The sequence below is a fragment of the Pteronotus mesoamericanus genome, unplaced genomic scaffold (genome assembly GCF_021234165.1).
Source record: "Pteronotus mesoamericanus isolate MK-2021 breed Mesoamerican mustached bat unplaced genomic scaffold, CSHL_Meso_final scaffold_1066, whole genome shotgun sequence".
In the NCBI taxonomy this organism is placed as follows: Eukaryota; Metazoa; Chordata; class Mammalia; order Chiroptera; family Mormoopidae; genus Pteronotus; species Pteronotus mesoamericanus.
Genome location: NW_026555299.1, coordinates 3,498,117 through 3,522,556, shown reverse-complemented (window position 1 = coordinate 3,522,556; position 24,440 = coordinate 3,498,117). Strand labels below are relative to the sequence as shown.

General features: G+C 45.2%; 1 protein-coding gene across 2 annotated transcripts in view; it reads left to right on the top strand.

Annotated features, from left to right (window-relative positions):
- EXT2 (exostosin glycosyltransferase 2) overlaps positions 1 to 24,440 on the top strand; it is a 134,610-nt gene continuing 110,170 nt past the window's right edge. The window contains exons 1-4 of one of the 2 annotated variants that reach the window (XM_054587121.1): positions 1 to 191; positions 11,415 to 11,980; positions 12,911 to 13,000; positions 18,382 to 18,498. In XM_054587121.1, coding sequence (XP_054443096.1) covers positions 11,445 to 11,980; positions 12,911 to 13,000; positions 18,382 to 18,498 — 743 coding nt within the window. In that variant the 5' untranslated portion in view covers positions 1 to 191; positions 11,415 to 11,444. Of the gene's footprint in view, positions 192 to 4,412; positions 4,521 to 11,414; positions 11,981 to 12,910; positions 13,001 to 18,381; positions 18,499 to 24,440 lie in introns of those variants that run through there. The other variant, XM_054587122.1, reaches the window with a different exon arrangement.

The following is a 24,440-nucleotide window of genomic DNA, read 5'->3' as shown; positions in this document are numbered from 1 at the left end:
GCGCAATGCACTAGGTGTCAGACGCCGCGCCGGGTAGCCGGCGGAACACTTCTCGCTGGCTCGCGTAGCCCTGGCCCCTGCGGTGGCGGCCGCCGACTGGCCGCGCTCCCCAACGGGCTGCCGTGGCCCGCATCCTGCGGCATGAGCCGGTGACCGAGCGCGGGGCCGCGCGGGAGGCAGCCGTGGCCGAGGTAAGCTCAGCGCAGAAGGGCCCGCGGGTGCTAAGCTGCGGGCTCGGGCCTCCCCGGGCCGCGGCGGAGTCTGGCCCCGGTCGCCGGGGAAGCGCGGTCGGTGCAGAGGCCCGAGGGCTACGAGAGGCGTCCGCCACCCTCGCACGGCCGCTCACAGCGATTTACCACTTTTGGAGCGCTTTGATTTCTGCACCGCCTTCTTCACCTGGCTTGCCCAGCGCTTGGTGCTCACCTGTCTTTCCGGTCCAGTGCTTTTCCCTGTCCGCTCCTTTCATTTCTCCCGGGCCCTGCAGCTTCCTTTTCCCGCGGGGCCCACGCTCCGCCGTGGCCGCTCCCACCTCCTTTCGGCGAGCTGTTTGCTCCCACGGAAATTTCTTGTGCCCTGCGTTCAGCGGTGGCCTGTGGCATCCAAGTCAGTGCTGGATGCCATGGGCAGAACTTGGTGCACTGTGCCCCGGCCGCTTCGGAAAGAGGACTAGGTGGGGAAGGTGGCCAAGGGTGTCTGGGCTCTGGGCATCGACTTGAAGCCTATGGAGTTTTCCCACTGGCGGTGGGAAATGGATCTATGTAAACGTTTTGAGGCTCAAATAATTGCTTGAGTCGATTTTGTGTCTAAGTCGAGTGCTCTAAGGACTTAAACTGGACTTGGTTTGTAAATTTCAGAGCTCAAAGGCTATTTACGGTAATACATGAGTCATTTCCCGTCATTTCCCACTTCCACTGATTTAAGCCCTCTCATTTTGTATGCTGGTATGAATGGATGAATTTTCTCCTGTCAGGTTATGCTGGCTTTGCTAATTGAGGAGTGAGAAAAATTGATCTAATCCAGGCTTTTAAGAACCTAGGCTCCAGAGCCAGGCTGCCATCCTCGCACCCTAGCACTGGCATTTTCTAGTTGTGTACCTTTGGGCACGTTACTTACTTAGCCTTGCTGTCGCAATTCCCCTGTCTGTAAAATGAGGACAATAATAGCTTGTCACACGGCACTGTTAGGAAGACTACATAAGTTAACTCAAAATGCTTAAAACAGATTTTGGCATGTAGTAAATCCTCAGTAAAGTTTAGTTTTGAGCTATTTTAATTATATGCATTGAATTGATTCTTGTATAATCCCACTAACAAAGGGGCACCGTTTGTTGTTTGTTTTAAATTGTAAACCCATTTTTAGAGCTGGTTAGTCACAATATAACTTTAATGATAAAGAACTCTATCAGGTAAGACAATGAATTGGAGATTTTCCTTTGTTTTCAGGCACAGTTGGGTTAAGTTCTAGCAGCACTGGTCCTGGGAGTTCGCTGTGAGTGCTTTTCTAAGAAGGTCAATGTAAGAGATTATGACTCAAAACTTTGGACTAAGTGGATTGGATATAGGCTGAAGTACCAAAGAAAGGATATTCAGGCAAATTTTAGGAATAAATAATTCCAGGAACAGAAAATGCATCTCATCTGGACAGTGGAGTGGGGTTAAAATGTTTTTCCAGTGACTCAGTGCCTGCCAGCCGGACAGATGATACCAGGGTTTCACAGGGCGAGGTTTGATGGGTTTCAGGGAGGGTAAAGTTTGAAGATCTTTGTTGTGAAATTCCTGTTTTGATCCAGGTTATGGTATTACAGGGAATAAACATTCATTAGTGGGAGATTCCTTTTGGTCTATCTTCCTCAGCGGTCAGTGTTAGGGGAGAGGAGGGTGTTTAGGGACACACACTGAAAATTCAGTCTTTACCTAGCCATTCCCCACCCCCTTTGGAAATTCTAATTCAAGAAGGAAAATAATCATTTTGTCACCGTATAATAACTCAAAACTTGGACCCTGAGTGGTGTGTGCACTGATGGAACTGGGAAGGATAGAGACATTCATTCGACAGACATTTATGGTTATTTGAAATGTGTTCTAGATATGCCATTAGATGCTGAGAATACTGAACAGAAAAAAAACAACAACCCCAAAACGTTGACTACAAGGAAATCACAGCCCGCAGAGGGGACAGACTTGCAATTGCTTAACTAATTAATATAATGTGGCAAGTGTGTAAATGAAGTATGTAAAAGGTATGTGGCTGCTCACAGGGAAGATTTTCTAACACACCACGTAGTAAGAGGCCTTTTTTCCATCATTTCTCATCCTTTTCTTTTTCATTTAAGGCTTTTTTTACCTTGTCTCTTTTATTGAGTTTTTGGTCTACCTGAAGCTCTCACCATCTCTCTCAGCCGTTTGGCACAGACTTCTGGGAACTTACTTAGCCTGTGTAGGCGTACCTCAGAAATGTGAGGCTGTGGCTCCCTACCCCTCAAAGGTGCAGTTCCAAGGTGCATTTTTCAGAGGGACCCTAGCAGAGCTGAGCCCCGTTTATCCAGTTTAGTATGGTAGCCAGCTCCACAGTGAACACTAATGGTTATCTGTTATTCCCTGACTCCTCTCTGGCTTTTTGGATTACCTTCTGCAAGCTCCTTGCACACAAGTCACTTTTTCTTAGTTTGGCAGAACATAAGTTTAGACAGTTGGTACTAGAAGTGACTCTTGAAAGCAGGCTCTGCGAATAGTACTGTGAAACTAGACTCACTCACCCTCAGATGGCAACACAGACCCCTTTGCCGGTGGTAAGGGAGGCGTGGGTAACGCGGGTGCTCTAGCATCCCAATGGCAAGACTCACCAGTGGCGGATCGGGCTGAGGTTCAGGTAGAAGGGAAGCCACCGGCTACTATGGTGGCTCTCGCACTTGACCAAAATGTGGAAAATGGTGATGGTAAGGATAGTGGAATGGGCTGACTCTTTTTTTTAATCTCCCTCAGAGGCCTTGAGGTAAGATCAGGTTCAGATCAGCCAGATGTCAACTCCAGACACCCTGTGAAAGACAGAAGGCTCCGTGGCAGCACCTTCTGTAGCTGGAAGGCAGACTGTGTGGACGCACGTAGTCATAATTATGGCAGAGCTGCAAAGGAAGCTGAGTGCACGCCTTACACAGGCTGCTTCTGCTAAAGTCAGGAGTGAGACCTGGGGTGGAGATATTTGGGTGCAGACACTGAGAGCTTTGAACTCCCAGTTTCCTAGATCATCTGGGCCAGCAGAAGTCTCCACCTCCCTATTATAGAGGAGAGCAACTTTTCCTTGCCTGGACACTATGCAGAGACCTCACTTGAGGCAGGTGCCTTGCTAGATGCTGCTTATCCTCCTCAAGATCTGCCTCTCCTCCCTTCAGATGTCAGCATTACCGAAGCAGGCAAGCATGGGGAATTAGCTTTTGCATTGAAAGAATTGTAGGGCCTGATTCCTGTGGACCAGCTGGAAATGGGGGAGCACGTGTGAGAGTGAATCTTGAGGGTGCTAGACCAAGAGTGTAGGGGTACTGGTTGACTCTCAGGCTGGAAGGGAGAGCTTGTTTGCCTTGGGGGCATTCTCCTAGGATTCAGGATTTAAGGACCCAGCAAGGGCGGCTAGAGCCAGTCCTAATAAGCCACTAGGCCGGCTCCTCGTTGCTTGGCCAGTACCACTCGTTCTCAGCTGGGGATGATTTTGACTCCCCAGGGAATATTTGGCAGTGTCTGGATATATTTTTAGTTGTCACAACTAAGGGTTGCTTCTGGCTTCTGCTGAACAGAAACTAGGGTGCTGCCGAACTTTCTACATTTTACAGAACAGCTCCCCACAAAGAAGATTTATTTGGCCCAAAATGTCGGTAGTGCTGAGGCTGAGAAAACCAGAGCTGTCTCCGCAGAGTATTGAGGAAAGGGTCAGAAGGACATTGGAGGTGGAGATTTGAAGTAGATTTATTTTTTAAGGCTAGAGATGCACTGTTTATCCAGGTTCCCTGGAAAGTGCACCCCCTTCTCTCTGGATATTTGGCTTGCCCAGTAGGGGGCCCAGCATCTTTGAGAAGCTCACTGTTGCCTGCCCTAGGGTCAGCTAGGCCAAGATTGACTTCAGGAGATGCGACCACGGAACTGGCTCCCAAGTGTCTATGGAGATGATAACATTCTGATAGAGCAGACGCCTCTTCAGGCTGGTGGCACTAACCATCAGAGCTAAGGTAGACACAATACCCGTATGGGCATCAAGACCCGACTTGGCAGCCAGTGTGTCTGACCCACTGTGATGCTAATAGAGCATGGAGTTGTAAGGGCGGCACAGATGGACAGCCAGTTAGGGCACTGCTTGACTCATATAACCAGGAAAAAAACCCAAGCACTGGCAAGTAGGCTGATGTCCGCTGCTGCAATGGAGAAATCACTGTTCATCACCTGGTTTTCAGATGTGAGCTTTCAGACCCATATCCCATGGATTGAGAGGGAGGCTGGATCTCTTTGAAGAAGTACTTCGCAACATGCCTGCAGGTATAGACAAATGTTCCCCCAGTCCTTCCTCAAGGGAGCTGCAGCTCTTTGTCAGACTAACTGTACATCAAGGAAAGGGTAATATCCGGACCTTTTGAGGGCTGTTGACTGCAGGTCCTGAGCTGATGGTAGAACCAGGTAGCCCTCAAGCGGTAGGATAGGAGTCGGCAGATAAGTGCTCTAGGCTCTCATCCTTCTGAGGGGCACGGAGTAGCCTCCATGGCTCTTCAGAGGGTTCCTAGCAGCCCTAAGGGCCTTCGTTGCCCATAGCAGCAACCAGCTTAGAACACATTCCTTTTGGCCTTCTCTGCGTCCCTGTCTCTCTCTTCTTCCTTCATCACTTCAGCTTTCTGAGGTCACCTCCCAAGTAAGTAAACTACTTGCGCTGCCATCCTTGTCTTTGGTTCTTTAATTTTTTGCAGAGGGGGCAGGGAGGATGAGGGTCCCCAACTGTGACAGGTAGAAAGCAAAATTGGCTGCTTAGAACTCTAACATAGTGGGTATCAGCGCTCTCTTCTTTCCAGCCCTTCTGCTGACCACTTGTGACTCTGGAGCCAGGTCATACTCCTAGCAGGACAGGTACTGTGGCTTCAGGTCCCCGCCAACACTTGGTGGGGTTTGGCTCTTATATCTTCCTGTGCTGGTGGGTAGATGTCTCAGTGTGGTTTTACTTTGCCTGACCATGAATGAGATCAGGCACCTTTTCAGGTGTTTATGGGCCATTTTTGTTTCCTTGTCTCTGAAATTTATATAAGTCTTTTATCCAGTTTTCAATTTTTTGTTTGTTTTTATTGCTTTATAGGAGTTCTTTATTCCAGTTACTAGCTCTTATTGGTTGTATATATTGCAAATATCTTCTGGTTTATAGATAGTGTTTTTATTTTCTTATGGTATCTTTTGATGAACAAAAGTTCTTAATTGTAACCCTGAATTTATTATTTTATCTTCTATTTTGCACTTTTTATATTGTTTCAGAAATCATTTTCTTCTCAGAAGTCTTAGATATTTTGTGTAAATATTTTATAGGTTTGCCTGTTACATATAGCTTTTTAATCTACCTTGCATAGATTTTCCTCGACTCTGGCTGCTTTTAGTATTTTTCTTTGACTTTCTTTGTAATGGTTTTACTTTGACTTATCTAGGTGGGTTTTCTTTGTGTGTATATATTCTGCTCGGAGTTAAGTATCTTGAATCTGTGAGTTGATATTTTTCATTATTTTTGGAAAAGCTTAATAAAAACCTGCTGGATTCTCGTATCTACTTCTCCATTGAGTCTTTGCAATATCCTATATCATGTAGCCTCTGGAAAATGAAGGTGAAAAAATAATGTCTGTGTTATTAAGAAAAAACTTCAGACCCTTTGAAAGGGCTGTGGGGACCCTTTGGAGTCCCTGGACCATACTCTTGAGAACCACCATTCTAGGTTTTGGTATTAAGGTTATGCTAACCTCCTAAAGTAAGCTGGGGAGCATTCCCTTTTTTCCCCCTGAACTCTGGAATAATTTGTGTAAAATTGGAATTACTGTTTTTTGAATGTTTAATAGAGCTAGGGAAATCTTCTGGGCCTGGAATTTTCTTTATAGGAAGATTTAAAATCTTCCAGAACTATTCAGGTTTGCTATTTCTTCTGAGACTATTTTGTTAGCTTATATTTTAAAGGTTTTTCCACTGCATCTCAGTTTTCACATACATTTGGCATCAGTTCATTGGTATCAGTTAGCTTATGTTTTTTATTTTTTACTTTTTTAAATTATATTTTATTGATTGTGCTATGAACAGCTGTCCTGATTTTCCCCCTTTGCCCCCCCCCAGCACCCCGCACTCCCTCGGGCAGTCCCCCACCCTTGTTCGTGTCCACGGGTCATGTGTGTAAGTCCTTTGGCTCCTCTGTATTTTACATCCCTGTGGCTATTTTGCAACTTCCTATTGGTGCCCATTCTCCCACACCTATGCTCCTATCTCTTTATCTTTAACCTTTGGCATTTTAATTATGATATGTCTTAGAGTGAGCCTATTGGCGTCCATCTTGTTTGGGATTCTCTGTACCTCCTGGACGTGCATGCCTATTTCCGTCACCAAATTAGGGAAGTTTTCTTTCATTATTTTTTCAGATAGAGTTCCAATTTCTTGCTCTTTCTCTTCTCCTCCTGGCACCCCCATGAAGTGAATGTTGGGTTACTTAAAGTTGTTCCACAGGCTGCGTATACTGTTCTCGTTTTTTTTTTTTTGGATTCTTTTTTCTTCTTATTGTTCTAATTGGTTGTTGTGTGCTCCCTTGCATTCCAAATCCTTGATTTGATTCTCAGCTTCATCCACTCTAGTGTTGCTTACCTGTACACTGTTCTTTATCTCAGTTAGTGTATCCTTCATTTCTGACTGGATCTTTTTTATGCTGCTGAGGTCCTCACTAAGTTCCTTGAGCATCCTTATAACCAGGGTTTTGAACTCTGCATCTGATAGATTGCTTATCTCCATTTCATTTAGCTCTTTTTCTGCAGTTTTGATCTGTTCTTTCATTTGGGCCTTGTTTTTTTGTCTCCTCATTTTGGCAGCCTCCCTGTGTTTGTTTCTATGTATTAGGTAGAGCTGCTTTGAGTCTGTGTCTTGGCAGTGTGGCCTATTGTAGTAGGTGTCCTGTAGAGTCCCGTGGCACAGCCTCCCAGTCACCCAAGCTGGGTATTTGAGGTGCACCCGTCGTGTGGGCTGAGTACAGTACATCCTCCTCTTGTAGGTGAGCCTGGGTTGCTGTTGGCAGATCAATGGGAGGGATTTACTCAGGCTAGTCAGTTGCAAGGATTGGCTGTGACCACTGACCACCAACCTCTGCCCTCCGTGGAGGACCCACTGTGTGTGGGTAGGGTGGTGGTGCTCCGACGTGGTCTTTAGCTGTCCATTAGTTGTGCTGGCCCTGGGGTTTCCCAGGTGGTACAGGCCAAGGTCAGCTCCTACCTGTGTTTTGCCCGGGGCCACTCTGCCTGAGCTGTAAAGCAATCTGAGGTGGCTGCCACCTGTGCTGGGCTTGGAGATTCCCAGGTGAAGCCACACTGTGGATCTAGGCTGGCCGCTGCTAGTGCTGGGCCTGGGGCTCACTGAGGCCAGCTGCTGCTTGTTTGAGAGGATTTAGGAAGTTGTGCAGCATAAGCTAAACAAGCCATTCATATGGACAAGTAAGTTGGCTGGGGCGGAGTCTCTGGGGATCTCGAGGGGGGTCGAACAGTGTTTGTTAGCCAGGTTGATGGAATCCCAGCTTGCCGGCTCTGTTGGGGGAGGGCCCAGAAAAGGGACAATGCCCTCTGCTCGCCTTGATGCCAGACACTTCAGTTTCTCCCTGTATGTCACTTAAAGCTGCCTAAAAAGCTGCCTCCCCGGGCCGGAGCCCAGAGGGAGTGAGTCTGAGTAGGTGAGTGTGTGTGTGGGTTCTTTAAGAGGAACTAGTTGGGACTTCGGAGGCTTCTTCCTCTGACACTCCCCGCTGGCTTTTGTGGCCACAAGTTGTGGGGGCCTATCCTCCTGGTGCTGGAACCCTGGGCTCGGGGGCCTGGTGTGTGGCTGGGACTCCTCGCTCCCAAGATACCCCTCCTAAATTTTATTCATCATAAGTGGGTGTGGAATCAGCATGCTGTGTGTCTGCCCCTTCAACCAGTTAGATGGATGTGGTTTCTTTAATTCCATTGTTGTCAGACTTCCATTCAATTCAATCTGATGGTTCTGAGCGATGATTGTTCTATATTTTAGTTGTAATTTTATTGCGGTTGTGCAAAGAGGAGAGCCATGTCTGCCTACGCTACCATTTTGACTGGAAGTCCTCTCAATCATCTTTTAAGTATATGTAGCATTTAGAGTTGTTGTCTTTTTCATTCGGTTATTTGTGCATTTTCCTTTTATCTTGATTAATCTTACCCGAATTATGTCAAATGTCAATTTTATTCATCTTTTTAAAAACCCAGATTTTAGCTTTGTTGAGCCTTTCTGTTTTGTTTTTTAATTAATTAACGTCAGTGTTTTATTTTTACTTATTTTCTCCTATTATCTTTGGGTTTATTTTGTTGCAATAATGTCTTTTATAGTTAATCTGCAAATCATCAAATCATGAAAATTTGTAAAGCTCATATGTGAACACTTTTGTTTCCTTAACCCCAAGTTTTGTTAGCATGCGAGAATAGTGTTTTTCAGACTTGGGTGACCCTTTGTTGGGTGGTATAATTAATCTAATAGGTTGTAGCTAGAATTTTTTTAAAAACAATAGAATAACAGAATAGAAAGATACAATGTTCACCAAATGTTCTATAGCTAGTACTGTGTACTAAGGTTAAACATTGTTTTGTGAAATTTTTAAATACATACATGTACATACACACACATCTGTGTCTGTATGGAGTCACAACATAAAATATGTTTCTTATTGTAGCTTTTAGTTAAAAAAAAAAAACAACCCAAGAGTTTGAAAGCCACTAATTTTAGTGAAGATTTTAAACCTCGTTGCAGAAAATAAATATCTGAGGAACCTGCTGAAATGACAGGTGTCATGACCCTATTTTCGGCCGACCGATACAGACCTCCGGTGCCAGGGCCAAGGACCAGCCTCCCGTGCGAGTCTCAGCCTTTGCGTGTCGGAGAACCACTGAGTCAGGATCTAAACAGACCCGAGAGCCTGTTGGGAAGTTCTGACTGGGAGCAGCGGGCTGCGATGCAGCTCCTCGCGTGCCTTTGTCCCGCAGGCCTGTAGTCACTGGTCTAGGAGGGGATACCTAAGGGGCCGGGAAAGCTGTCGGGGTTGGGAGGCCGCAGGGGGCGTGACAGGGCAGGCTGGGAACGTCCTGTTGGTTGTTAGAATGACAGAAGAAGTGCAGTAGCTCTCATGCTGGCATATTTGTCATAGGATCAATGAACATATATCGAATGGCTGATGTATATACCCCAAAGATGATAATCTTTAGGCTTAAAAGGTGTGAGCTTTCATATGTTAGTCTGTGACAGGCAAACTTACTGTGTTCCAGTTCGTGGTCTCAGAGAGGTACAAGTGGAAATCATTCATGACTTTTCAGCACATTTTACCCAAAAAGCTGATAATGATTGCAACGGTCAGGTCTGCTAGGAAGTTTCACGGTGTGGGCAGCAACTGGGGAGAACTCTGTTTAGCCAAAGTGAAAATGGTTGATAAACCCTGAGATAGTCTATGAGCTTTTCAGCTATTTCCCTTTATAATAATAACTTCTCTGAAAGATTAGTGAGTAGAATGAGACCATTTTGTCGTTGGGACTTCAACAGGTGGAAGCCAAAGCAGTTTGTTGCAGTAACATGGAAGCTGTGAGGTACGTGCAGACACACTCCAGGGTGCCTTGCTAACCTCCCGGCGTCAGATAGGAGAGGTGTGTTTGGTAAGGATCTTAAATGGTGATCCACAGGGGAACTCTGTGCTTTCAGCTGAGGACTAAGAATTTCCTTTTTATCAGTCAGTGAAGCTTATTATAGGCTGTTTCATTTAGCTGTTGGTTGAGTAACAAGCCAATCCGGTACTTAGTAGCTTAAAAACAACAATAACAGTCATGTATTTGCTGAAGATTGTGCAGTGTGTGTAGAGCTTGGTGGGATGGCCCATGTCTGCACGGCATAGTATTTCCGTTGGGGTCTTTCTGGGGTTGCCTTCCACTGGGAGCTCCGCTTCCTTACGGCGGGACAGCTGGGTTCCCAGGGGACAAAAGCCGCACCTGCAGGGCCTCTTAAGGCTGGGACTTAAAAGCCCTAGAATGTCACTTCTGACGCATTGTCTTGGTCAAAGCGGATCACAGGACCAGCCCAGATTCAGTGGGAAGGAAAGTAGATTCCACCTTTTGATTGGAAAAGTGGCGTGCACATCACTAGTGAGAATTGTTGGCATCAGTCTTTGTAAATTGATGCACCACATGGACCTGTTGTTCCTTCCCTCCTTTTCTCCTTCCCTCCCTCTTCCCTCTTTCCCTCCTTCCACATTCCTTTCATTATTCCTTCCTTCCATGTAAATGTGTCAAAACTGCTCTCGTTATAAAACATCAATGTATGTTTTAAAGATTAAAGAATTTTTAAAAGTAGTTCTTTAAAATTTTTTAAAAATTTATTGATGAGAGAGAAGCAGAGAAATTTTGGTTTGTTGTCCCACCTACGTAGGCACCCACTGGTTGCCTCTTGGATGTGCCCTGACTGGGCATTGAACCACCCACGACCTTGACATATAGGGATGATGCTGTAACCAGCTGAGCTACCCTGCAGGACTAAAGATTCAAGACTAATCTTTTCTTCTCTAATACCCTTGCTACTTTTTGATATTTTTCTAGTGGTATTTCGGGTATTTTACATTTTGTTACAGTTTTGTTTGTCTTGTCTCCCTTACTAGAACGTAAGCTCCTGTAAGGTGGGGTCTCTGCTTTTTTCTTTGTTTCCTTCGTGGTAGTTGCTCAGTAGAGGGTTGAGTGACTAAATGAATGAAAACAGACTTTAGAATAACCAAGCATCAGTTTGTTCAGAGGCAGCGGCAGTTTATGTTAGGCAGGATTTAAAAGCACAGTGAAGCAGCAGTCTAGCTGTTCCACCTTTGACTTTTCCTCCTTGGTCCGCGCCCCTCTTCCTAGGCCCACACATTTACCGGCTTACGCTTTCAGTGAGTATATGTGTATAGGATATAGTTAAAGTTTTATATTAAATATTAATATTTATATTAAGTAGTGTATGTAGGATTAAATAGTAAGGGTATTATATAGCATATATTCATATATACAAAGAAGGATCAAAATTCCTTTTCATTATTTCATCAAACCACTTAAGGGAACACACAGGCATATTAAAAGTTAAACAGTCCTTTCAACTGTCATTTGTCACCCTAAATACTTCGTTTTTCTCCTTTCTCCGCCTGGTAACCAGGAGCGTGAGGAAGAGGCTGTCTGTGTCATTATGTGCGCGTCGGTCAAGTACAATATCCGGGGTCCCGCCCTCATCCCAAGAATGAAGACCAAGCACCGAATCTACTACATCACCCTCTTCTCCGTCGTCCTCCTGGGCCTCATCGCCACTGGCGTGTTTCAGTTCTGGCCTCATTCCATCGAGCCCTCAAACGACTGGAGCCTGGAGAAGCGCAGTGTCCGAGACGTGCCAGTCGTCAGGCTGCCGGCCGATAGTCCCATCCCCGAGCGGGGCGATCTCAGTTGCAGGATGCACACGTGTTTTGATGTCTACCGCTGTGGCTTCAACCCAAAGAACAAAATCAAGGTGTATATCTATTCCCTGAAGAAGTACGTGGACGACTCGGGCATCCCAGTCAGCGACACCATCTCCCGGGAGTATAATGAACTGCTCACGGCCATCTCAGACAGCGACTACTACACTGACGACATCACCCGGGCCTGCCTCTTTGTCCCGTCCATCGATGTGCTGAACCAGAACACGCTCCGCATTAAGGAGACAGCGCAAGCACTGGCCCAGCTCTCTAGGTATCTAGCACTTTTACAGACTGGAACCACATGCTTCAGGGATCGAAGGGGAAGGAGAGGGAGAGGAATGTTTCTCCTCTCGAGCTGACACCCAGCTGCTCTTTCTTTTCTCATGAGAGCGGGTGTGGAGGGGCCACGGGCTTGTAGCATGAGGCCAGTGCCCTAGGCAGCTGGCTTCTCCCAGTGGGAAGCAGCCGTCTGCTTTCAGGGTCGCTGCTCTGGGCTCTCGGCCTCTGAGGGTTTACAAACTCAGGATGGCTCGTCTTCCCATACTTCTTCTTTTACCTTTAAATACTTTGCCCCACCTCTTTATTACTCACAAATAAATGTTCAGTGTAAAAGGTCTGAAAACACAGGTAAAAAAAGGAAGAGTGTAAGACTTGTTCCATAATCTTGTTTCTAAGAGATAGTCATTATTAATGTTTTGATGTTACATTTCCATCATTTTTGTATATGAATATATGCATATGGATTTTTGTCAAGAATGGGATTGCATGCTACCCACTGTTTTGCTACCTTTTCCCCTTAAATATCTCATGAATATATTTCCAAATTATTTCATTTTCTTTTACTGTGTAATTTTTTAGGGCTGTACTGGATAGCATTCCATTTTGCATGTGTTCTATAACGTATTTATTTTTTGTTTCTTTAACCAAGTAGTACACATTCAGAGAGTTTTCAGGTGTTCATTATCATAAGCAGCTCTGCAGTGGACAGGCTTGGGGTACACAGCCACCCATTTTTTCCTTTCGAGGCTCCAAGCTAATGCGTGACGTGTTGCTGTGTTCCTAGAAGCTCACTTTGCAAGCCTCACAGGTGGCCCGATTTCAGGCTGGGATCCTTGCAACTTGTCATCCAGTAACTGATTCTTGTTTTTGTTTCTTCATCATCGACGTGATGAATTCTCCTACATGTTTAATTTCTTAATAGGTGGGATCGAGGTACAAACCACCTGCTGTTTAACATGTTGCCTGGAGGTCCCCCAGATTATAACACAGCCCTGGATGTCCCCAGAGACAGGTAGGTGTATTTGGAGCTGTCACTGTGATGGGTGTCTGAGGGTTAAGTAAATGTAAGACTCTTTTGTTCAGGTGAAATCTTATTTCTAAGCCTACTGGGACATACTGTGTAATCAGCGTTGTTTGTTAAATTAAAAATTGCCCTAGGAATTTTCCTCCTCAAGCAATAGAATTATCGAGCCCTGCTTATTGAAGTCTGTCGTGGAGAACCAATCACAGCTTATGTTCTCGCATAGCATCTGAAAAAATTGTCCTTTTTTCCTTAATCTGGGTTATGCTCTTCTGCGCGCAGCAGCCCCACCCACTAAGGTCTGGCTCCTGACTGGCTTGCGTCACCTCCCTCTGAGTGTGTGAGCCCTTGCCAGAAGTAGAGCCACAGCTTACGGGGGGAAGAGGGCCGGGTGTGAGTGGCGCCCAGAGTCTGTAACGTCGGGAAAGGAGGCCACTCCGATGATCATTTTCTCTCCATTGTTTTAGTCAGTGGGGTTTTTGCCTTTCTTCCTTTTTTTCTCCCTCCCCTCCCCTCTCCCTGCCTTCCTTTTTTTCTTCCTTCCTAATGAACCTTCTGAAGAGGCAGGTGTGGTGTGGGGTGGCCAAGATTACATGGCTATGATTTTGAGTTCATTTAGTATGTGTATCAGCCCTTTTGTACATGAACTGACCCACTTTGGCTGGAGGCATCCTGGGAACCTCAGGGAGGAGGTGCCGCTTAAGGCTCCTGTCCTGGTACTAGGTTCAAGACTGAGGAGAGCACAAAGCTTGGGCCCAAAATAAGAGTCCTGGGCAATAGTCAAAGGTTAGGATTGTTACAAGTTTATGCATGAACTCATTTATAACCAGTTTTATTGGAATCGATGTTAACTCTTAAAATCATTGTTACTGGAAAAGGTGAGTCAACAGCCCAAGGCCAGCTGTGTTTTCAATTTGTTAGAGGCTACCTTGTCATTTATGAAAATCCACACTTAGTGCTACTTTTCCCCAGATCATTAAATCTAAGCCCTCTTTACTTTAAGTATTATCTTGAGTCAGTGTTGTGTTTCTATCTGGAAATACAGTTATCACTAGGAGAGACATACGCAAGGACCACTCCTCAAGTTTGACGTAGAAACCACTTTAGACGACAGAGGGCAGTCATGCTACACAAACTCTATAGAACTGGCGAAGCCCAAAGCGATCCCTGCTCTGGCGCCCAGCCCCAGCATCCCTGAGTGGGCTACTGTTTTATGGATTTGGTTGTTCTGGGAAAGGGAGATACTTCAGAGAATAGAGAGGGGAAGGAAAAGAGCTGTTAGGAATGCAATGTCTTCACCTGCTGTTCCGGGTTTGTTTGGAGACGGGCGTATTTCTGTTGGAGACATTTAGCTTTTTGCTGACATTTTGGTATATGTATCTGCATAGGAGAAGGATTTTGTTTTTATCAAGTGCACATGTTAAATGGGGTTTCATTTCTCTGCAGGGAAGTGTAAAGCAGTGAGGAGAAAGTTTAAGTTCTTGCTGGTTTTTAGGTGTTAAGGATCAGGAAGGTTAAATTATTTCTCCAATGCACGTATTTTTGCAAGTGATTAGAAGCAATCCTGTGGCAAGTAATGAATCACCATATAGTCCCTTCTCTGTCTTTGCGTGTGGGAAATTCATTCTGAAACCTAGGTGGTCCTGTGGTGCGGGTGAGGAATAGATTGGTTTGTTAATTTTTCGTATTCTTTGTTCTTATTCCTGGATTCAGAGGAGGGAAGAACCATGAATATAGAATGGTTTCAGCAGTAGCTACATGCCAGATTGTTTGGAAACTAGAAAATAGACGGGCTAGATTAGATCGCTCCTGAGAGCTCCTACAGAGTGAAGTCGCAGGTGCGGTGCCATAGACTTACATTGCTTTGGGGAAATGGAAGGGCCAGGACTGAAGGGAATGTCTGTTCAGCGAATGTCTTTTATGCTGCTTCAATCTGTTTTTATTTCTATTTCAGTTTTCAAAAGTCATACATATGATACACGTGTACTTTCTTTGTACAAGGTTGGAACCATATGCAAGTGTATAAAGAATAAAATATAAAAATATGCTTTCAAACCCTCCTCTCTTTTCACCCGCTAACTGAAAGGTAATCACTGTTCTTAAATACTAGGTATTTTTCTGTGGGTTATGCACTAAATATATACATACGCACAAAGATATATATATATTAAAATTTTAACTTAGTTGGGAGCATATTATACTGTTTCAATGCTTACTTTACTGATCTTTGTTTTCTCAGATATGTTCTGTAACATTACTATCTTGGGTTTTTATTAGTCTTTCTTTGCACATACCTCTCACCAATTTCTCCTCTGGGTGGGTGTGTATTTATTATTTTAAACATGTTATGGAAAATTGTCAACCTGTTTAAAAGAAGAAATGCTGGTAGTGAATACCACGGAGCCCGTCCGGCGTCAGGGATCCCCGGCCCGAGGCCGGCCCCCTCCAGCTGTACTCCTGCTCAGCTCGGCTAACGGGGTGTCCGCCCTGTGGCCCGTGGGCCGCAGGTGGCCCAGGATGGCTATGAATGTGGCGCAATACAAAATTGTAAATTTACTTAACATCTTTTTTTTTGTTTGTTTTGCTCATCAGCTTTTGTTAGTGTTTGTATATTTAATGTGTGGCCTAAGACAACTCTTTTTCTTCTAGCGTGGCCCAGAGACGCCCAAAGGTCAGATACCCTTGAAAGGAAACCCCGGATGTTACAACATTACATTTGTAAATATTTCCATTTGAATTTGCATGAGGGCTTTTTGAAAAACCTAACTATAATACTATTATTGTACCTAAAAAATTAACAGTAATTCTTTAATGTGACCAAATATTCACTGAATATCTAGCCACTGTTCAAATTTACCAATCTCATAGGCATTTTTTACAGTTTGTTTGATTTCATAAATAAATACAGAGTGGGGCAGAAGAAGTAGGTTTACAGTTGTTCACATAGAAAATAATACAATAATTAATAAATAATAATACAGGAATAAGTAAACTGTGCTCCACATACTCATAGCTGTGATCTTACTTTTGCCCTACCCCGTATGACCAATAGAGTTGGTCAGCATTTTTTTTTTTCTTTTGGCAAAACCTGAAGCTTTATATTTGAGGAGTTTGCAGGCCTGATTGTGTGCATGATTTAAAAGAAAGCAAGGGGTAAGCTTGGAGAGGAACTGTGTTTAGACACTATGAATACTCAGAAAGGAGGAAGAGACCTAGGAGAACATCTGAGGAAAGACCTGGACTAGGCACCATGAGTACAAGAGCCTGTGGGGAGGGTTCAGTGACAGAGGAGAGGAACTAGAGTCAGGAAGTCGTGGAAAGCGCTCAAAATGCCAGAGGACACTTTGAGTGATTTAACGCTTAGCCTGGCATGAGTCTGATCATCATATTACTACTTTTTTAGCTGCGAGTTTTCTACCCACCCTCTTGCAGCTTTGGAACTGATCTCAGATTTTGGGATACATAATGGGAAAACAGAATGTGCTTCTCCAAAATTCATTCTTCAGTCAATGTAAAACATGTGTTTTTTAAAGCAAAGGATGCTTACAATATTTTCTCCATTATAATGTTATGGAAACATTGGCAGAAGAAGATACAGTGACTTAAAGTTGAAGTCTTGTCAACAACAGGGCTGGTGTGAGGTCTGTGTGACTAATGGCAGTCGTGGCTCTTTCCGAGATGACGAATGGAGATCACACGTGTATGATCTGTGACATAAGACATGCTTTGGATTGCACGCTTTTCTACTACCGGGGCGTAACCCCTAACTTACCCCCCAGGAACAGAGTTAGGTCGGGGGCCACAGGGATAGAGGAACAGTAAAAGTCGGTGTGGCGTACGCCGGCTCCCTTTCTCTGCGCTTACGCACTCCCCTCGCCTGCCCCCGGGGCTGTGGTGTAGTTACCTGACCACCCACCCCCCTGGCACCCCTAGACGGCCCACCGCCTGCACATCGGGTCTGGGTTTGCTTCGCTGCACAGAGGCCATGGGGGCCCGGCCCGTCTGCTTGCCATCATGGCCGTGGAATCTGCCCAGATTCATGTTGGATGCACTCACTGCTGAATGCTAATCAGGAAAAATAAGACCGTATGTTGGTGTTAAGAATAGTCATTGAGTTTTACAGAGTAGACTGGCAGCTGGAGAGATTTTTTTTTTAGCCTGCACATTACCTCATAACCAATTCTTGGTTTCAGAAAGCTTAAACAAACAGCTTGGGATTTCCAGGGGTGGTTTGAAAATCTTTGAACTTTAACTGGCCATGTTAGAAGAGAATGTGCGCTGTCATCAGGGCAGAGAGGGGATTGGTAGCAGTCAATATTGCAAAAAATGTGGTTTCTCAGTGCAGACATTTAGGCTTAGACTATGTAGTGCGTGGGGCTGGCAAAACTTTGCCCCAGGAGTGATTTTGATGGCTTGGGGATCCCAAAGACAGAAGAACAGTGAAAGTGGGTGTGACAGACACCTGCTTCCTTTCTCTGATGAAGTGTCATTCTACTGCTTGCTGGATCCAATTAAAACAGTGTGTTCACAGCTTTCTAATTGCGAATAAAAGCTAGTGCGTGCAAACTGGAAGAGAAGCACTAAATGTCCAACTCCAGGTTCTGCTTCCTGTGTAGGGAATTGGGTAAACGCGACTGAGTAACGAATGGGTGGTGATTGCTGGGAGAGGCCGCCTGCGTCATGCGTGGGGCAGGGGTTGGAGGGAAGCTGGAGCGCATGCAGCGTGAGATGCCGCAGCTGCTCTCTGTGCCCGTTGTCTCCTGAGATTCTGGTCAGTGAGTAGGCAAGGAACTGCCCCAGCCAGTCTTCTTTGCAGACCTGGTGTTCTTCCTGTTGCTGTGACTGTATGTAAGCCCAGGGTATGACTTCGGGAGAGGCGAGTGGGCTCTGAATAAGGTAGTAGCGGGGCTATTCAGATGGTATCCTCAGGGCTGTGATGTTTTTAAAAAATGGAAGGTAAGGAAAGACTGCTTAGGACTCTGGAGGAAGGCTGGTAACTCAGGGATAAAATGCACCTGATGCCCAGGAGATGGGATGTCAGACACTTAGCACAGTGTCTTTATGGAAAAATGACTTAGGAATCATTAGCTGCTGTTGATAGTAAGACTCAATTACAGCAGGTCCTTGGGTAATGTCATTTGTTCACCTTCATTTCCTTGTAACACTGATGAGATGCACAGGCGCTTAACTCTTGTTTTTATCAATTGGCCTGTGGTAAAATTGATTTTGTTGTTGTGTGTCATTTTGCTTAAAGTCACAGAACCTATCCATGACGTTCAGTGAGGATGTAACCACCCTCCTGTCCCTTTCTACAGAACTTACCAGAGTGAAGACCTTCTTTCTTACTGTTTGACAAAATTGTTTGCTTTCAGGGCTCTATTGGCTGGTGGTGGCTTTTCTACGTGGACCTACCGGCAAGGCTACGACGTCAGCATTCCTGTCTACAGCCCGCTGTCAGCTGAGGTGGACCTCCCCGAGAAAGGGCCAGGGTAAGGTGCATCCGGCTCAGCCAGGGGTGCAGAGAGGTGCCAACTACCTTCAGCCTGGAGAGTGTCACAGCAATCAAAGCATCGATTATAGCACGGGGTCCTTGAGGCCGTGTTTTCCACCCGACCCCACTCCTGTCTATTCCTCGTGTTCTCTCAGTAAATGTACACTGCTATCTACCAGGCTTTCCAAATCGGAATCTATGTGGTGTCCCTAACGCCTTCCTCTCCCTTTTATACCAAGAGATTAAGTCTCACTGATTCTACATCCTAAATATTTCTTAGCGCTGTTTACTTTTCCACCTCCCCTGTCCCCACCATACGCTAGGTTACTGTCATTGCTCCCTGTTGCTGAAATGGCCTCCTATTTGGTTTCCCTTCTTCCAGCCTGGCTGCCCTCCAGTCTGACTGTTGGCCTCACATGGACCTTAGGATAAAGCCCAGACTCCTTGAAATGTCTTTCAGGTCCCTCTGTCACAGGACCACTGTCTCCATCTCTAGCTTTTCTTTTTCTAATGTAGTTCTTAGAACAGGCTTTGCTCTCAGTTTTGCTCTCCATATTGTCTGGAAATCTTTCTTCTCCTTTTCATCAGACTAATGATCTCCTTGCTCTTTAGGTTTCACCTTGAATACCTCTTACTGGAGGGGCGCTTCCTTAGCCTCTGGAATGGCTCTTCTGCTTTCTGCGCCCATCACAAGCCTGCCCTATGCTGGTGTAGCATTCACTGTGCCCTGTTGTAATGACTTGCTCAAAGCCTCTCCTTTGGATTTTGGATTTTGTAGGGGCAGTGAAGCTGGTGCCAGGTCTGTTTTTTAGCTGCCATGTCCTTTGTGCCTGGCACATGATTGGCTCACATTTTTGACATGTGAGTAAATGGAAAGAGCTGACAGCATGGAAGTATGGGGCATTTTATCTCCCACTTTTTGCTGTAGTCTGTTTAAGTTGTGCTCATTCAACTTGGTGAGCCTGTCAGTGAACTTTAAACAAACATGACGATAATTCTTTACTCGTGTGCCAGGTGCTCCTGTATGAAGGTGACTCATTTGTATATTGCCCTCTAGAAATATCATACTGGGTGAGATTTAACAGCCTACATATAGCATTTGGGCTTAGAAATGAGTCTTAAGGCAGTAATTTGAGAACACAGGAATCATTCTCAAAGCATCCCAAACTTCCCTTTGGAAGCCTTTATGGATTCTTTGTGAAGGGAACTTTTCCAGAGTGAAGATGTTTCTCTCGTGTGTGTGTGTGTGTTCTATCATGTGATCTACAACAAAATTATGGAACTAATTTTAGACTATATAAAAAAGCCCAGGTGAGACTGAAACATCTTTTACTCTACCCTTATGCAAATTCAAAGAAGTGTAAAGAAAGTAGGATCATTCATGGACTTGTTTCTTAGGTCAACTTTCTGGATATTTCTGTTAGTGGACTTCCAGAGTTGACTTAATTTATTTTATTTTTTTAATTGAGATCATTTATATACCATAAAATTCACTCTTTTAACATGTACCATTCAGTGAATTTTTAAAAATCGAGGTATAATTGACATATAACACTACACTAGTGTAGCACTCAAGCTTCAGGTGTACAACGGGCTGATTTGATTCAATTCAGTGGTTTCTATCTAATTCTAGAACATTTTCATCACCCCCAGAATAAATCCAATACCTATTAGCTGTCACTCTGCACCCATAAATTGAGAAAGGATATTCTATGTTAGTATAGCTTGTACCCTTTGGGGTGGTACTAGTTTCTGTCATGTATCTGGTGTTTTAATTTGGCATATTCATGTAGAACTAGATATGAATAACTATAATGAAGGGGAGAAAAATCAGTTAACCTTGAAAAAAGTTTACTCCTCTTTCTGTTTCTTTGAGCTGTGTAATTTAATTTAATTTAAAATAATTAAAAAGCTCATTAAATTTAAGTGAGCTGTGTGATTTTTGAAAGGTTTTTTTTTTAAATTTAATCCTTTGCTTTATTTTTCCTGAAGTTCTTCTGGAAATTGTTTAATTCAGTTAATTCACTTCAGTTTAACCCAAACCTTTACTGAAGACCTGTTTGGACCAAGAATGACTAGGCTGACTTTGTCCCCCTGGGAACATTAGGCAACACATGGAGGCTTGTTTTACTGTTATGGCTGAAGGCGTGTGTGTCCAGGTCCCCAAGACCAGCCCCAATTTCAGGGGTTTGCCAGAAGGACTCATAGTAGTCAGCATATAGTGGTACCAAGGCTATGATTTATTACAGTAAGAGGATACAAAACATAGTCAGCAAAGGGAAAAGGTACATGGGGCGAAGTCCAGGGAAACAAGTGCAGGCCTCCAGGGGACCCCTCCCAGTGTTGTTGCACAGGATGGGCTCCATTCCCCCAGCAACAAGTTGTGACAGTATATTTGAAATGTTGCTCACGGGAATGCTCATTAAAAACTCGGCGCCCAGGCTTTTTATATGGGCAGTCAGTGCTTGGCATGTGCCCAGATTCCGGACTCCCAGAAGGAAAGCAGGTGTTCAGTGTAAACCGCACTGTTTGTTCAAACAGTGTGGGCACAGTTCTTATCAGTTCTGGGGATGGTGGGAAGTCTCCCAAACTGAAGTTCCCGAGCACTAGCCAAGGGCCAGCCTTTCCAAGGAGAACAGTCAGGACTGCTGTGCTAACTCGGTTCCGCATAGGATGCTCCCGGCATCTGCTCAGGGCAGCTCCCACACCAAAGAATTATTGGACCCCAGTGTCGGCAGAGTGCAGTTGAGAAAGCCTGGGCGAGGCAGAGAGTGAGCTGGTGAGGATCAGGGCTGCCGGGTCAGCTTGGCCATCTTGGGGCCTCGGCCTTTCCAAAGACTGCTTGAACTAAGCCCTCTGTATCGTCTAATCTCGCTAGTGCAGTTTAGCTCTCTTATACTGTTTTATGACTCTTAATTCCCTTCAGACTTAATCCAGGACAGAAAACATACCAAAGAGAGTCCCAAACAAGATGAACCCGAAGAGGACCACACCAAGACACATTATAATTAAAATGCCAAAGGTTAAAGACAAAGAGAATCTTAAAAGCAGCAAGAGAAAAGCAGTCAGTTGCGTACAAGGGAGCTCCCATAAGACTGTCAGCTGATTTCTCAAAAGAAACTTGGCAGGCTAGGAGGGACTGGCAAGAAGTATTCAAAGTGATGAAAAGCAAGAGAGGACCTATAAATAAGATTACTCTACCCAGCAAAGATGTCATTTAGAATTAAAGGACAGGGAAATAAAGAGCTTCCCAGATAAGAAGCTAAAGGAGTTCATCATCACCAAGCCAGGATTATATGAAATGTTCAAGGATCTTCTTTAAGAAGAAAAAGAAGATCAGAACTATGAACAATAAAATGGCAGTAAATACACATCTATCAGAGCAGAATTATAGATACAGAGACACTTTGATGGTTGCCAGATGGGAGGGATAGACAAAATAGGTGCAGGAATTAAGAACTACAAATTGGTTGTTACAGAATAGTCATGGGGATGAGAAGAACAGCATGGGGGATATAGCGGCCCAAGAGCATATACCCGTGACCCACGGACATGGACAGCGGTGCGGGGACTGCCTGAGGGAGTGGGGAGGTGCTGGGTGGGGGGGGGGCAATGGGGAAAAATTGGGACAGCTGTAATAGCATAAACAATCAAATACAATTTAATTAAGAAATAAAATTTTGATGTAACAAGTTAAAACATTGTAAAAACAACAAATTACTCGGAACAGTAAAAATTATTTTTAAATAATTCGTTTCAAAGACTTCAATGGCTGTATTGGCAATTTTTCTTAGTGAATCTATCTACGTAGTGTGTATAATTAGACTGACATGAAGACCTTTAACTAGGTCACTTAAGGTCTCAGTGAGTTTCTGATGTTCTGCAGTTCACTAACTAGGCACCAACACACTGCGCCTCAAGGGCAGCAGCAGGAAGCTCAAGCCTGCACTGGGGGCGCAGTCCTCCCTCTGCTGGCCAGTGGGTGGATTTCAGCATCGGAACCCAACAGTTTGACCCTGCAGCTGTGGTTTCTTTTATAAACAACCTCAGACCCCTTCGCCCCAACCTCAAAAAAAAAAAAAAAAAAAAAAAGTCAGAAAAGAAAAAAATCAGTCAAAGACAGGCTCAGACTCCATCCTTTCCAGGGACTCGGGAGGAGGCAGGGCGGGTGACCTCCTGGCAGCATTTGGGATTTGTTGCTCTTTGTGAGAGTTGCTTTTTAAGGGAATTCCCACATCTCTTGAGGGCTATATAGAGTAGCGAGAGCGTTGTTTTTTATTTTTATTTTAAATCTCTCTATTTTTTCAATGGGAAGCTGAGGGTTGTTGCTATTGATAGCTGCTTCTCACAGCTGTGCTTGGCCTCAGCTGGAATTCTTGTCATTTTCTCTCTAAGAGGAACTAAATTGGGAGTTTACAACTGTCACTATTGAGGGAGACTTCAAATTCTCAGCATGATTTTACTCAAACTTAGATATCGGCACTGCTGGGAGGAAACATGAAAGTCATAGCTAGTCCTGAAAAGAAAAACAAATTCCACCTGAACATTTTGTTTGCTTAAAGCTAAAATGGGCGTACTCCATCAACCATCTGTCAGGTCAGCGAGAACCAGCATGAAGCAGGGGGAACATTTCCAGACTGTTGTTTGCATGTGCACATGAATGCTGAAAATGGAGTAGCGGTGGAGTGGGGACCCAGCGGTCCCAGCGGTCCCGGTGACTGCCTCTCTGAAATGGAACTTTGTTTCTTAACTGTGAAGTCTAACCCACGGTCTTTTGGTTTTTTTTGTTACTTGAGAGTTTCCTTGAGCACCACACATTAACATCTGTATTTAGTTCTATATTGATGGAGATGAATCTCTCCTTTAAATGTATGCGTATTGAAATCCATGTATTTCTGTTGGTATTTCCAGTTTTATATTTGTACCTCCCTGCTCTTGACAGTGAGAAGCCTGGCTCCCATTTTCCGCAATACCTTTATTTATGTGATCAACCCTCTTGCACGTGGCCCAAATTCCATTGCTGCCACTGTCCCTCCCCTCACTGCACAGATACCCTCTTTACCCTCATACAGACTCCAGCACCTCCCCTCCAGCACTGAGCTCCCGCTGCTGGTCCGTCCCCCCCACCGCCCCCCGCCCCCGCCCGCAGGCCTCCACTGGCCACGCCCGAGCATAGACACCCTCCTCCCCCGTTTTGGGTTCCAACACCCCACACTTGGGTAGTATTACCATTGCCCTCCCCCTCTCCCCAACTGGGGCGCCCCTGTCAGCCTGCCCAGGCTCGAACACTGCTTGGGGGTTCCCCGATGCCCTCCTGACCCCCCTTGGTCTCCGGCATCCCTGGCTGGGTTGCTGCGTTCTTCCCCTGCCCACAGCGCGGACACCTGAGTCGCCCTTTCAGGGCTCCCGTACTCTGGGCCAGGCCGCCTCCCTGCTCTTCCCCAGGTAGAAGGTCTTACCCCAGAAGGGCTCCAGCCCTGCAGGTGGGCCGTCTCATCAGGCAGGAGCGCCCCCTTCCTGCTGGGGCTCCCGCACTGCGCCATCCTGCGTGGACAGCCCGTGGATGCCAGCATGCCTGTTCTTACTGGAGACGGCAGAGAGCGCCAGTTTCATGCTGACAGCTCTCCTTAAATAGGAAGGCTCCAGAAACATCCAGCACGTACCATGTCCCAATGTCGTAGGAATTGGAAAGATCTTTAGAGGCCATTCAGCCTTAACTCAATGCATAACTTTTCACTATAATTTCTAAATAAAACGTTTTCTGATTTGTAATAAAATAACTCTTTAAAACAATTTTTTTCCCCCTCACCCGAGGGCATTTTTTCATTGCTTTTGGAGAGAGAGAGAATGGGAGAGACAGAATCATCTACGTGAGAGAAACGTTGATTGGCTGCCTCCCATAGGTACTCACACTGGGGACTGAACCCACAACCTGTGTAG